This window comes from Haliotis rubra, unplaced genomic scaffold (genome assembly GCF_003918875.1).
Source record: "Haliotis rubra isolate DU_JTF1 unplaced genomic scaffold, ASM391887v1 Scf38, whole genome shotgun sequence".
Lineage (NCBI taxonomy): Eukaryota > Metazoa > Mollusca > Gastropoda > Lepetellida > Haliotidae > Haliotis > Haliotis rubra.
In genome coordinates, this window is record NW_025767057.1 from 1,454,173 (window position 1) to 1,468,925 (window position 14,753).

At 40.5% G+C, this 14,753-nt stretch overlaps 1 protein-coding gene across 1 annotated transcript; it reads right to left on the reverse strand.

Moving 5' to 3' along the window:
* Positions 1–1,763: 1,763 nt before the first annotated feature.
* On the reverse strand, positions 1,764–3,482 carry LOC124286317. Its single transcript, XM_046722679.1, has 2 exons — positions 3,334–3,482; positions 1,764–2,695 (listed from the first exon to the last, which is right to left on the reverse strand). The coding sequence occupies exon 2, from the start codon at positions 2,684–2,686 to the stop codon at positions 2,111–2,113; it is 576 nt and encodes a 191-aa protein (XP_046578635.1). The 5' UTR covers positions 2,687–2,695; positions 3,334–3,482; the 3' UTR covers positions 1,764–2,110.
* Between the last annotated feature and the right edge of the window lie 11,271 nt (positions 3,483–14,753).

Sequence of the window (14,753 nt, forward strand, 5' to 3'; positions counted from 1 at the left end):
ACAATGCTACCAGACAGGACTCTGTTCCGTTCAGAAAAAGGTGTAAACGGTTGGTGAATGCGCAGCATATTCAATGCGGTCAAATCCACATCCGTATATTATTATACGACAACTCATATATACTACTCACACTTTGCTAAGGATCAAATCATCAGAAAACTATGATGTGGGGTCAAATTTGGTTAAAATATCTAAGCCTATTGTAAGCATGGATCCTAGGTTTCATTATGTCATTTTATCTTGTGGATCCCATACCTGCTATTGACAGGTATTGTGTACTTGTCAATGACTCGTTCCATGATTTGCAAAATGGTTGATTGGTGCCATGAAAACCATGTTTATGCTTACTCATGTATCAGGTGCATAAGGCCTAAAGGGGTGTTACCATAACTATTTATCGATTTTTAAATGGATATAATTTCAAATCATAACTCTACGTTTAAGTAAAGTTGTGAATTTATGTGTACGTATTGTCGTTTTACTGAATATCTATTGTAAACCCGACTTATATCTCGACATGTGTGTCTTCGGATGTTTTACCCAAATGTTTCACAAGAGATTCTGTATTCCCCAATAAATTGCCATTGTAAATAAAAAAGTAAACTACTATTCCCATGCATATTTATTTACATGCATTGTGCCATGTTCAGTTTGTATTCAGATTACTCCATTAATTCAAATGATATTTTCTTCGTATTTGTCTCAAATTAAAACATACCACCAGGTTACAGTCTACACTAATTTGTATGAATATATCCTTTGCACAAAAGACAAATTATGTTGCACGGTAGATATTAGTAGAACGCAGTGGAATACATCAGTATGAGCTACATGGTGGTTCTTGGATGCAACACAAGAAATTGTATAGACAATTGGATGCAAGCGGGCATATGCTCCTTCGATATGTATTTGGTACATATGCAGCCTGTCAGCATTAAGGTATAGTACATAACACATGCAAAGTATTCAGAGAGTTCAACACATGTTTCCGTAGGCACAGAACATTTCTGCCGTCCCTGCATCACAGGGTGTTGGGAGCCACAGTCAATCAGGTCTGTCTGACCCGGGGGTGTAAGTGGAGGTAGTGTGATAGGTATATCGCTTTCTTGAGATTACGATCAGCAATCTCAAGTAGATAGCGTTGTCAAATGTGCAGACAACAGTCCCTCTTTGTCACTTGTGGCGTACTGATTCACATCGTATACTTTGGTATGCCTCGGGGTGAGTGAGTATGCATCACTTCGCTTTGAATAGTGTTCCATTTCAGGAAAGTGACCGATGTTTTAGACCTCTAAAGTAATAACTATAGCATACGGTTGAAAACTGAGGATAAAATGTGTAGATAGAGTTAGTTGTGTGATGGTTCTCATATCACAGCAACAATGACGGACCTTTGTGTGAGCGTGTGAGTTGAAAGTGAACATGGTGAGAGACGTTTACAACTTAAGAAACATCCTCAACATGTGGGTATTGTGTTGAAGACAGAGGATCATATTCAGGCTATCTTTGGGACTCGAATCCATGATCAACTCTACAGAGAGGATTTCATGGCCTAAAGCCGCTTGGACAGCATTATCTCACTCTAACTTTGAACGATCTCACCTTTCTTTCAAGGATCAAGATTCCTAAAGACGTCAGCCAAAATCTCATTTACTGCAATGCATCTAAAGGTTGGTACATGTAATGTTATGGGTGTTTTATGACTAAACCATTATATCATGATTATTAATTTTCAGTTAGAATAATAATACGAGAACAGCTAATTTTGTTGTTGATATTTTGCTTTTATTCTTTCTATTGCAAGACTAACAAATACTGTTGCGTGAACAATACGTTTCTCATTGCACATTTCTACTACAATCCGATCTTAACCAGTCCATAAGGCGACCCGGTTGACCCAGCGTACCTAAATACTGAGCAGGCTCCACTGACCAAACTGGACAGTGGACGAAAGCGGAACTGGGATTCTTCGTACCGGAAGGGGCTCCTTCTCAGTGCTATCGGCAGATCATACAGAAAGCACGTTGTTGTGACGTCAACACAGCCGTGATGACGTGTACACTACGTAGAGACGTAATGGAGATAAAGCCATGGAAGGAAAGTCAACAGTTTATGGATTGAAATCTTTGTAGAAGATGATTGAGCTGACAATGGAACCATCTTTCATCTTGCCACCCATGGGAAGACATCCAACTTGGGTGAATCCACCAACATTCTCGATGATTTTGATCATGGCGCGGTTGTTGCTGAAAGTGTCCACATACATTCCCACGAAGTTCAAATCTTGAGCAAAGTCCACACACATTTGGAGACAAAACTCGCCGATTCTCTTGCCTCTCTCTGATTTCTTGACAATGATGAAGGGGTCGGCAACGCTGTTGCAGCCACGGTAATACTTGCTGATGGCCAACATGAATGCAGCAACCATTTCCCCAGTGTCCTTGCTCATTATGGCGAAGTTGAAACTGCCATCGATGTCTTCACGGAATTCCTTCTCTGAGGAGTATTCATCCACCCCAAAACCATTGCCACTCTGGGCTGCAGCTTGGATGAGGCCGAATGTTTCCGACAGCTGGGAGTCGCTCATGGTGTCGATGATGACAAGGCGGCCGTCGGGGAGGGTGGTGGTGTGAGGGACAACGCCAGGAAGGCGCCTGACTTTGTCGACTTTGTCATTTATCAGCATGATTCAGTTCTGAAAAAATAGGGACAAGAAACTTAGTACATGAAAACATCAATATTCAGGACAACCGTGCATCATAAAACCGATATTTTAATTGTATGTCCAATACCTTAATTAACTCCTGAGGACAACGTGACATTTTAATACATAATATAGAGGACTATGATCTGCTTAAACTGTATAACTATTTCGCAGTAACTTTCACCGTATAGGGAGCAGCCATGCGTATATGACTTCTCGGACAGTTCACAATTTCAGGCATGCAGACAGAGGAAGTATTTGCAGAAAAATAAGAAAAAGCAACGCGACTGATGAAATAAACGCGTGGTTAATGTCACATAAGGTGACCACAATTTGTCTACAACAAGTTTGATCTGAAGCGTTACCATATTAATTGTGTTAGGTTAATGACACTGCTTGGCTTGCTGTGGGTGAAAATACATTTTTGTATCAAAACCATGCATGCAGAAACACAATCCCACATTATTTACCTGACCTATTTACTGAGAGAAGTGAAATCGCTTTGGCGTTAATATCACAGGTATTTGTGTGACTGTCACAGCGTGTTGAAAATCGCAGCATGCATAAATACACCATAAATATTATATTTTGTATATCCCGATTGATGCAGTAACGGTATATATACTTACGTTTGAAATCCGTTGATAATCCTCAGTATATACTGGAGAACACCCGTCAGGTAAACAGACACAGTGTAGTTTGTCGCAAGACTTGCTGTCAGACCTTCTCAAAGTCTCTCTCACAGTCAAGAGAGAAGTGTGACGAAACCCGGATCGCCTGCTCTTTTATACACAGACCGGTAAACATGAGGAGATGTCAGGGATCAATCTCAGAACGAGGCTGGATACGCGTCATAGTCACATGATATCAACAATATTTCCCGCAGCCGCCTGGGCTTGACGAACTGACGAAATGCAGTAAACGTGTCTCTCCTGACGCGTCACGTGGAATTTTACACACAGTCAAATAAACCGGTTATTTCCATAATTAAAAAACATCCAGACAAAATATTGATTATATACCACGAAATGATCAGCTTGCCTGGGATGTATGGCTGGGGATTCCCCTACAAACAATTAGCGCTGCAACCAGCAAAGCGTAAACAGGTTTGAATGGTTTTGCCTCGAGGACAGTGAACCGAGTGAAAACATTCACACGCAACGTTACCGTCAGTTGAGTTGCACTTCACCTTCTATGACGATGACATTTGAACCTGCACTGAATAATCGGTAAACACAGTGCTTCTACTTTCTAAATACTATGTAAAATATGTGTTGTATTGTGACAACTGCAATATAACATAATAAAATGCAACGTGATTATGAACTAATGATTAAAACGTCAGACTTCAATGATAAAAGTGTCACATATCATAGGAATCTTACAGCCTTTACCTTCATATAATGTTTCGAATCCCCACATGGGTGCAATGTGTGAAGCCCGTGATGTTGCTGGAATATTGCTAAAAGCGGCGTAAAACCAAAACTCAGTCAGTCAGTCATATAATGTGTGTGTGTGTGTGTGTGTGTGTGTGTGTGTGTGTGTGTGTGTGTGTGTGTGTGTGTGTGTGTCTCTCTCCCTCCTCTCTCTGTCTCTCTCTCTCTCCCTCTCTCGCTTTCTGTGTCTGTGTCTGTCTCTGTGTGTGTTGTGTGATCGGCCGCCTGTTCACTGGAAAACAAACACCGTGGTGTGTGTTATCTCCAAGTTATTGTCGAGATTGTGACACGCGGTGATCGTCTACGCACCTCTAACCAACCAGCTATTCGACTTAATGTCAGACTGAAGTAAAGAATTGTTTCGAAATATAAGGTTTCCTTAGTGTAATTCACCAATGACCATTCATGTTTCCAGCTTTTCTTGAAACTGAAAAACAGGTGTTTGAAAAGTGGAGTGACATTTCGGTGAGCAATTCAATTTTGACAGAATTTGCTGAAACATATATCCAATGTAAATAATATTTATATGTCCAACTAGCATCGGTGCACAAGGATTATTTATGTTACCAATATAACGCTTCCACGAAGAAATTCTCTGACACTGATGACAGATATCTACACGAGTCACAAAACAAACTCCAAAGGTTTCGTTAGAATTAGTGACATTATGTAGGACTCACTGTACCTCATCGTCATCATAACTATAATCTATGCAGTCACCCCAAGGCGCCTCATAACGCAATTTCATACAATTATGGGGAAAGAATCCCCACCACCGTTCCTCTTTAAGCTACTGTGGCCATTCTATGACGTAGTAGTTCTAACCAAAGGTTTTATGACACACGGATGGGTGATTCCGATTTATATGGCCCGACCAGGTGTCAGGTTCGTCGCAGCAGGACAGCACCATGCCCCGAACCCTCCAGCACATATTGTTGAAGGTACTGTTTCAAGAATGCTTGCCCCGGGGCCACCGTGAAGTCAGCGCGGGTGACCTTAAAGAGGTTTATTGAAAAAAAGGGGAGCGGCTTTTGACAATAGTCAGTTTGCCCCCGTCTATTCGTGACGGGGCAGATTTCTTTCAGACTGCATATCAGCCTTGGATCTTATTGTACAGAGGAAATCGTGCGTTGAGCGTGAACTTTTAAACTCGTCATCGATTCTTCTGGAATGTTCGTCAATAGAAGCAGGCGTAATCCAAGCTGCCTCAAACCATTTGTTACCTGATTCGTTATACATGATTTACCATGTCTTTTCTGTGCATATGTGGCACGGTATCAAACTAGGTATTTTGTTTTATGTTTACAATATCGGAACGTGTAGGATACAACTCAAGGTTGGAAGAGTGCACGGTGTTAAGGCTTTATGAAATATAATATAAATGTGTTGACTTGTTCAGCCTTTTCTCCCTCAAAATTCAAGGATTTGTTTCAAAGCTGCAAATCCTTTACTCTTGATACACGTTTTCTATACTCCTTCATTCAAACATGCATGCATCCTATATATTTATATATTTTTGTATACATACACAAATTAACGTTGTGTGTAGGTATGTGTGATAAAATCTGCAGTAACATCAATATTCCTACCTACCAATAAATATTGCAGAATATACATTTATATATCTAGTGTATATTACATAATATATATGGTGTATATATTATATTTTAGATACACATATATGTATATACATATACAAAATAAACGTTGACTATGAAAATTTTAATATATAATTATATATATACTGTATATTTTCATATAAATATATATATTCAGTTTGTGTGTGCATGTGTGATAAGATCGGTATAATCAATATTATTACTTTCCATTTGATATTGTACTTTTCGTAGCCAACGTTTATTTGTTCCTGACTGTAGATGGCCAGTTTAGAAACAGTTAACAAATTTGATTCCGCTGATACCACACCTGCAAACGATGGAAAAGTACATTATGAAAGTTGAGTTGGGTCCTGTTCATTAGGTCAGTCGGTGGAGAGTGAGGTTGCTATTAATAATGAAACTGATACATCATGACGGGCGGCACACTCACAAGTGATCCGCGCATGTACGGTCTGTACACCATGATATCACACAATCTGACAATCCATCGGAGGTTCTTAGAAAAAACCCAATAAATAGGTCTTCATACTGAGGCGCATAATCAGCATAGTGCCGACATGGTATTGTTCAAATACAACCATCTACGGTTATTTCAGAACAGATAAAAAAGTAATTTTAGTTCGTTCAATGTTCGGCATGAACATTTCGCCTAACTACAAGAGGTCGGAACGAAAAATAAACAGTTCGTTACACCCGTCAGTTCGTCTTAAGCGTGTTCGTTATGAACGTACTTCACTTAATCTACAACTGTCTATGTATCGTAAAATGCTTGTTTCTGGTTTGTATACAAGGAAACTACATGTGTGTATTTCTTGCTCAATGTTTTGAACAACTCAAGGCCACGTCAAATGTTCTTCTACACTATAAACACGTCATATTTCATCATCCTTTCAGCACCAGATGTGCTCAAGTCACGTGTTCTAGAGTGTTCGAGATCAAACAACGGACACATTTTTGTCTATTCATAACATAAGGACATTGGGTACTTGACATAAACCATTCATAACAATGGTCATTTGCTGGGTCGAACTCATTCAGAGAACACTTTTTCTTTACTGCAGTCATCAGATGCTCTTCGTTTGCAGTTAAACTGGTTCCATAGCTTCAGCATCTGGATGTTTGGTGCAAGGTCAGTGACAAGCACCCACATAAATTCTGAACTGTGCATGTGCTATCATCGCATCTGTCACAATAGAATTCTCTTATGGTGCATCTCGCGTGACAAAATGGACCGAATTCCTGAACTGATGGCGATAACTCATAAAACTGTATTAGGGGCGGTGGGGTAGCCAAGTGGTTAAAGCGTTCGCTCGTCACGCCGAAAACCCATGTTCGATACCCCACATGCGTACAACGTGTGAAGCCCATTAAAATGTGTCCCCGCAGTGGTATTGCTGAAATATTACTAAAAGTGGCGTAAATCTAAACTCACTAATACTGTATTAACAAATTAAGCCTTAAATCCGTGTTAATGATTACAATGTCAAAATGATGGTTACATCAGTGACCCAGACAAGATATGCATAGAAACATAGAAGCATAGAGTTCCCTGTGTACAAATATGCATCATATGTAAAAAGATCTCTCCCTTAAACCAACCAACAAACTGTTAAGAGCTTGTGCATCGGACAAAGAATCTCAAATGTACGACGCATGTAGCATATGCACAGCAGATCACGTAAGCCACCAGAATTGACATTGCACGGTAACGCGTGCCGGATGTAAAGTTAGTCATACAAATGTTACATGTAAACAGCTTGTGTATGTTGGGCTCTGCAGGAGATTCACTACCTCACTGCCTAATAAAAGCTGAGAAGCATGACCTCACTCTTCCAAGCGGGCCTCGACAACTGTCAATGCCAAGTGTTTGAAGTATCGATGTGTGGCGTTGAACTACCTGTCAACAAACTCCACTGCTTGCTAAATAAGGAAGTAAAGACGAAGGGAGGACTTAGGCGAGGTTCACTGATCGACACCTAGAAATACACATGTGCAGTTGTCGAAACTATAACACATACCAGACGCAATTAAAGGTCAATAATATATACGTTTATTTGTGTATTAAGTGAGTGAGTGAGTGAGTGAGTGAGTGAGTATAGTTTTACGCCGCTTTTAGCAATATTCCAGCAATATCACGGCGGGGAAACGACCCCAGAAACGGGTTTAACACATTGTACCCATGTGGGGAATCGAACCCAGGTCTTCTGCGTGACAAGCGAACGTTTTAACCACTAGGCTAGCCCAACGACACTTTTGTGTAGTAAACGAGTGAATTGATGAAAATATTCTAAAACACTGGCATTATCCCAGTCGTGGCCATGAAGGTTTTTCCATCAGCAAAAGACACTTACACAATAAAGAATATATAATTACATATTAGATTGTATCAGTAAATTGATTAGTAAAACAGAAGATAAATCAGCAAGTTAGTTTTTTTTGTTTTGGTCTGTCGTCCCACACAACCCGTGTGTTTTATTTCACTTTAAAATGCATACTTCAGTAAGATAGCACACGTGGCGTGGTCTATATGGTTAACGTTGTAACTGGACATCATTGCAAAATACAACCGTGGTTTTAGTGTAAACATCTAACAAACATAACATGAACTTCGTCACGTTCAAGTTTTGCAGAAATTCTGTTGAAGAGTACAGGCAAAGACATGTCAAGAATGGCATAATTACACTTTCCGGTGAAAGCATTTTTTATGATATGTAGATTAAATGTGTTGTTTATCAAATGCGAACATAGGAAACAGTACTTTCTAGAACGTTGCTTGCAAGACGATGATCACGATTTACAATCGTGCCTGCCTACAGTCACGGGCTTGACGTGTGTTGTTTATCATAAGCTATACCCGACCACTTGCACTTTGCTTAAGTTCAAACATTAACCTTAGTAAGAGAAATTGACGTCAAGACAATCAACACAAACAGCATGAAGCCAACCAACACAATCAACAATCATGACCCCTGTGTCAGCAGTAAGGTGCCACCTCACAGACATATTTTACAGGTTTTCTTTAGCCTTGAGATTAAGACTGATAATGCTGCTTAGTCGTATATCCATTAGGAGAGTGTATATACCCTCGACAGTTGGCAAACCCCTGATTCCTGGTACTATTTTCGTTACAGGTTTGTTAAATCTTTATTAAAAAAGACAAGAGCCAATCGGTGACCTGTGATGGGGACATACATAAGTACATTTACAAATATCTGCAGACTGATATCCTTAGGTGACTAGACGCCACAGACAAACAATAGTGAATGTTTGTAAACTGTGAATATTGTAGACAGCCGGATGCTACGATATGGGTATACAGCCTACTGTGTAACGGGTGATGCAACGATACGACACAACACCTCTTTAAATTGTAAATATTGACAATGCTAATATTTGCTGATGTTCAACTTTACTTTGGGTTTACATACACCAGCTTCACTGGCTCCACATACCTCTGATATTAGCATAAAAGAATGAACTAAAGGTGGAGCATCACCAGATTGGCTCCGTTTACAACAAAATGTAACGCTGGTATGCTCTTAACAAACGTCAAAGCCCACTACCTTCAAAACAAAAATTGATAAAAATAAGCTGCACTAACAATTAACAATCGCTTGCATCATCCGAGCGACAAAACAGGTCCCTTCAAAGACACAAACTGTGAGGGACTGTTTGTTCAATGTATAGAGGTGATGTATTGCCTCGTCACGATGAAAGTCCGTGTTCGCTTCCTCACATACAATGTGTAAAGACCCTTTCAGGTATATTTGCACACACACTAATATAGTTATATTTATATTTTTGTAACAATAACCGTTTAAACTTTAAATTTTGCGCGATGTCAAGTTGATACAGATATATTGTAATTTGACAACGTTCCAAGTATTTATAATCACTGGCATTTGAATTCTTTACAATTAGATAGTAAGGTGAAACTTCATTTCTTTCAGAACGTATTTGTTATGCCCCGATGAACCTCCATTGTGTAAGGGGAACCCCCTACTGTACTTGCACGCCCGGGGCAGCTGTCCCCGACTAGTATCAACAAGCATAACTCGGGCCAGGGTCAACAAAAGATATGACTGAACCTTTCGGGGAAGCCCCTACAACAACTCCATATATGGTAACACGGCGGGGGAGGGTGCGTAATTCAAACACAATGTGAGCACGTATTGGTATGCTGTGAATAGAAGGATTTGTCCCGCGGCATTATAAACAAACCTCAGTGACGCGAAGACGTTAACTATTGGGAGTGTTAGGGGCAATTTGAAAACGCGCAATTTCCGTACGTGCATTACGCCATACCTTGCAGGGACATATATACTTGAGAAATGAAATGAAATGGGTTGAAACTTTTTCTCTTCTCATTTTTGTGTATTCCGAATGCAAACATTATGACGGAAGTAGCGATCGATTTAAAGAAATTAAATGAAAATTGACTTTTCTTGCAGTTTGTTTACCTATTTAATGTAATGAAATGATAAGTTATATTTGTGATAATTTACAACAAATACATAATTACCTGTCTAATTCAACCAGATAGATCAAATATCAACTAACTATATCATTGGCCTTTTTGATACATATTATCAAAAACATTTCATCACGAATTAACAACGTTTCGTACGTCATTATTGTCAGCTGTAAACATCCAAGATGATTGGACCAATATACCATCGATTATTAACGCCGCTACATATTTACAATATATAATTCCAAATTTAAAAAAGAAGTTATAGTTCACGGTTCATATTGTTTTCAAGGTTTCGGAATCATGGTTCTCAAATTGGGATGACAAGGATGTACTATGTTGTTGACTATGTTCAGTATTAACCTTGAACTGTACGGTAAATAAGAAACCGGAGCCCTCGTCCATTACACCGCAGGGATTAACTTAACGTAAGTGGACACTGGTAGGAGTTTTCAGCGTATACAGAAGTGCTAAAGGGCAGATACATGCCAACATATACAGGTGTGCATATATATATTAACACTGCATTCCAAAATGTTCTTAACAAAAAATACAAGACATCATCCTTTTCAAATACAATGTGCACCTTACATGCATGTTACAAACTATTTCATCAGAAGCTGTTAATTTTAATAAAAATAACAATCCATAGGGAATGTATGAACAAAGAAAAATATCAATATTTGTTGATTTTCCAAGCTACACATTTCTACGGTCAAGGTGATGTATTTCATCATCTTTGCACCATATTTACCTTCTCGGTATGCCTTTGATGTTCGAGGGAGGGGTCAGTGGGAATGTCACATGATGTGTTGTATTGACTGACAGTTCAGTAAAACATGACACAGGCTTTAAACATCCTTGAACAACATCAGCTTTCCTGCTTGCAACTGTCTCAGATTTTGTGTGATGCACAACAACAGGAGCGAGGGTCACGTGCACTTTACTCTTTACAAACTGATTACATCATTCATGTTTTGTAAGCGCATTGTACTTTAAATTTTGCATGATTGTATGTTAATTTGTTAAATGCATGATTGTATGTTACGTTGTTAAGTGCATGATTGTATGTTAAGTTGATAAGTGCATGATTGTATGTTAAGTTGATAAGTGCATGATTGTATGTTAAGATGATAAGTGCATGATTGTATGTTAAGTTGTTAAGTGCACGATTGCATGTTAAGTTGTTAAGTGCATGAGTGTATGTTAAGTTAATAAGTGCATGATTGTATGATAAGTTAAGTGCATGATTGTATGTTAATTTGTTAAGTGCATGATTGTATGTTAAGTTGATAAGTGTATGTTAGTTGATAAGTGCATGATTGTATGTTAATTTGTTAAGTGCATGATTGTATGTTAAGTTGATAGTGCATGATTGTATGTTAGTTGATAAGTGCATGATTGTATGTTAAGTTGTTAAGTGCATGATTGTATGTTAAGTTGATAAGTGCATGATTGTATGTTAAGTTGATAAGTGCATGATTGTATGTTAAGTTAAGTGCATGATTGTATGTTAAGTTGTTAAGTGCATGGTTATATTTTAGGTTGACTTATTTATGTATCAGACACACTTGACTATGGTGTGGATATATTGGGATAAGTTCCTGACACGTGTAGTTGCTGTTATCGGTATTGATATAGATGATAACGCAGAGATAATACACATTAATAGCCATTTTATGTTAATGATAACAGAGATAACAACAATCTGGGTAAAGAAGTCATTTTAATGTGGACAGTGAGGACATAGGGACTTTGAAGCGTCCCCGGTAGACAGGCGGAACAATGACATAGTTATTGAGGGCATGAATAGCTGGGGCAGAGTTTCTGACGATATCGCTGGTGAACAGAGGGCTATGTGGTCAGAGTGAATACAGAGGTTATGACGTATAGAGAACACATAGGTAATGGGACCTATAGTGAAAATGGAGGTTATGAGGGCATAGAGAACACAGGGTTTATGATGACATAGCGAACACAGGAGTTATAGGGCCCACAGTAAACATGGGGTAATGGGGCCCATGGTGAGGATGGAGGTTATGGTTGTATAGAGAAGACAGGGGTTATGGGGCCCATGGTGAGCATGGAGGTTATGATTGCATAGAGAACACAGGGGTTATGGGGCCATGGTGAGCATGGAGGTTATGATTGTAAAGAGAACACAGGGGTTATAAGGCCAATGGTGAGCATGGAGGTTATGATTGTATAGAGAAGACAGGGGTTATGGGGCCATGGTGAGCATGGAGGTTATGATTGTATACAGAACACAGGGGTTATGGGCCCATGGTGAGCATGGAGGTTATGATTGTATAGAGAACACAGGGGTTATGGGGCCATGGTGAGCATGGAGGTTATGATTGTATAGAGAACACAGGGGTTATGGGGCCATGGTGAGCATGGAGGTTATGATTGTATAGAGAACACAGGGGTTATGGGGCCCATGGTGAGCATGGAGGTTATGATTGTATACAGAACACAGGGGTTATTGGGCCCATGGTGAGCATGGAGGTTATGATTGTATAGAGAACACAGGGTTATGGGCCCATGGTGAGCATGGAGGTTATGATTGTATAGAGAACACAGGGGTTATTGGGCCCATGGTGAGCATGGAGGTTATGATTGTATACAGAACACAGGGTTATGGGGCCATGGTGAGGTTATGATTGTATAGAGAACACAGGGGTTATGGGCCCATGGTGAGCATGGAGGTTATGATTGTATAGAGAACACAGGGGTTATGGGCCCATGGTGAGCATGGAGGTTATGATTGTATACAGAACACAGGGGTTATGGGGCCATGGTGAGCATGGAGGTTATGATTGTATAGAGAACACAGGGGTTATGGGCCCATGGTGAGCATGGAGGTTATGATTGTATAGAGAACACAGGGGTTATGGGGCCCATGGTGAGCATGGAGGTTATGATTGTATAGAGAACACAGGGGTTATGGGGCCCATGGTGAGCATGGAGGTTATGATTGTATAGAGAACACAGGGGTTATGGGGCCCATGGTGAGCATGGAGGTTATGATTGTATAGAGAACACAGGGGTTATGGGGCCCATGGTGAGCATGGATGTTATGATTGTATAGAGAACACAGGGGTTATGGGGCCCATGGTGAGCATGGAGGTTATGATTGTATAGAGAATACAGGGGTTATGGGGCCCATGGTGAGCATGGATGTTATGATTGTATAGAGAAGACAGGGGTTATTGGGCCCATGGTGAGCATGGAAGTTATGATTGTATAGAGAAGACAGGGGTTATGGGGCCCATGGTGAGCATGGAGGTTATGATTGTATAGAGAAGACAGGGGTTATGGGGCCATGGTGAGCATGGAGGTTATGGTTGTATAGAGAATACAGGGCTTATGGGCCCATGGTGAGCATGGAGGTTATGATTGTATAGAGAACACAGGGGTTATGGGGCCATGGTGAGCATGGATGTTATGATTGTATAGAGAAAACAGGGGTTATAGGGCCCATAGTGAGGATGGAGGTTATGATTGTAGAGAGAACACAGGGGTTATTGGGCCCACGGTGAGCATGGAGGTTATGATTGTATACAGAACACAGGGGTTATGGGGCCCATGGTGAGCATGGAGGTTATGATTGTATACAGAACACAGGGGTTATGGGGCCATGGTGAGCATGGAGGTTATGATTGTATAGAGAACACAGGGGTTATGGGGCCCATGGTGAGTATGGAGGTTATGATTGTATAGAGAAGACAGGGGTTATTGGGCCATGGCGAGCATGGAGGTTATGATTGTATATAGAAAACAGGGGTTATGGGGCCCAGGGTGAGCATGGAGGTTATGATTGTATAGAAGACAGGGTTATGGGGCCCATGGTGAGCATGGAGGTTATGATTGTATAGAGAAGACAGGGGTTATGGGGCCATGGTTAGCATGGAAGTTATGATTGTATAGAGAAGACAGGGGTTATGGGGCCATGGTGAGCATGGAGGTTATGATTGTATAGAGAAGACAGGGGTTATTGGGCCATGATGAGCATGGGGGTTATGATTGTATAGAGAACACAGGGGTTATGGGGCCATGGTGAGCATGGAGGTTATGATTGTATACAGAACACAGGGGTTATGGGGCCCATGGTGAGCATGGAGGTTATGATTGTATACGGAACACAGGGGTTATGGGACCCATGGTGGGCATGGAGGTTATGACTGTATACAGAACACAGGGGTTATGGGGCCCAGGGTGGGCATGGAGGTTATGATTGTATACAGAACACAGGGGTTATGGGGCCCATGGTGAACATGGAGGTTATGATTGTATAGAGAACACAGGGGTTATGGGCCCATGGTGAGCATGGAGGTTATGATTGTATAGAGAACACAGGGGTTATGGGGCCCATGGTGAGCATGGAGGTTATGATTGTATAGAGAAGACAGGGGTTATGGGGCCCATGGTGAGCATGGTGGTTATGATTGTATAGAGAACACAGGGTTATGGGGCCCATGGTGAGCATGGATGTTATGATTGTATAGAGAACACAGGGGTTA

What these genes read in the sequence shown, in the direction of transcription:
- LOC124286317 (XM_046722679.1), bottom strand. Translation starts at nt 2,686, where the DNA reads ATGCTGATAAATGACAAAGTCGACAAAGTCAGGCGCCTTCCTGGCGTT.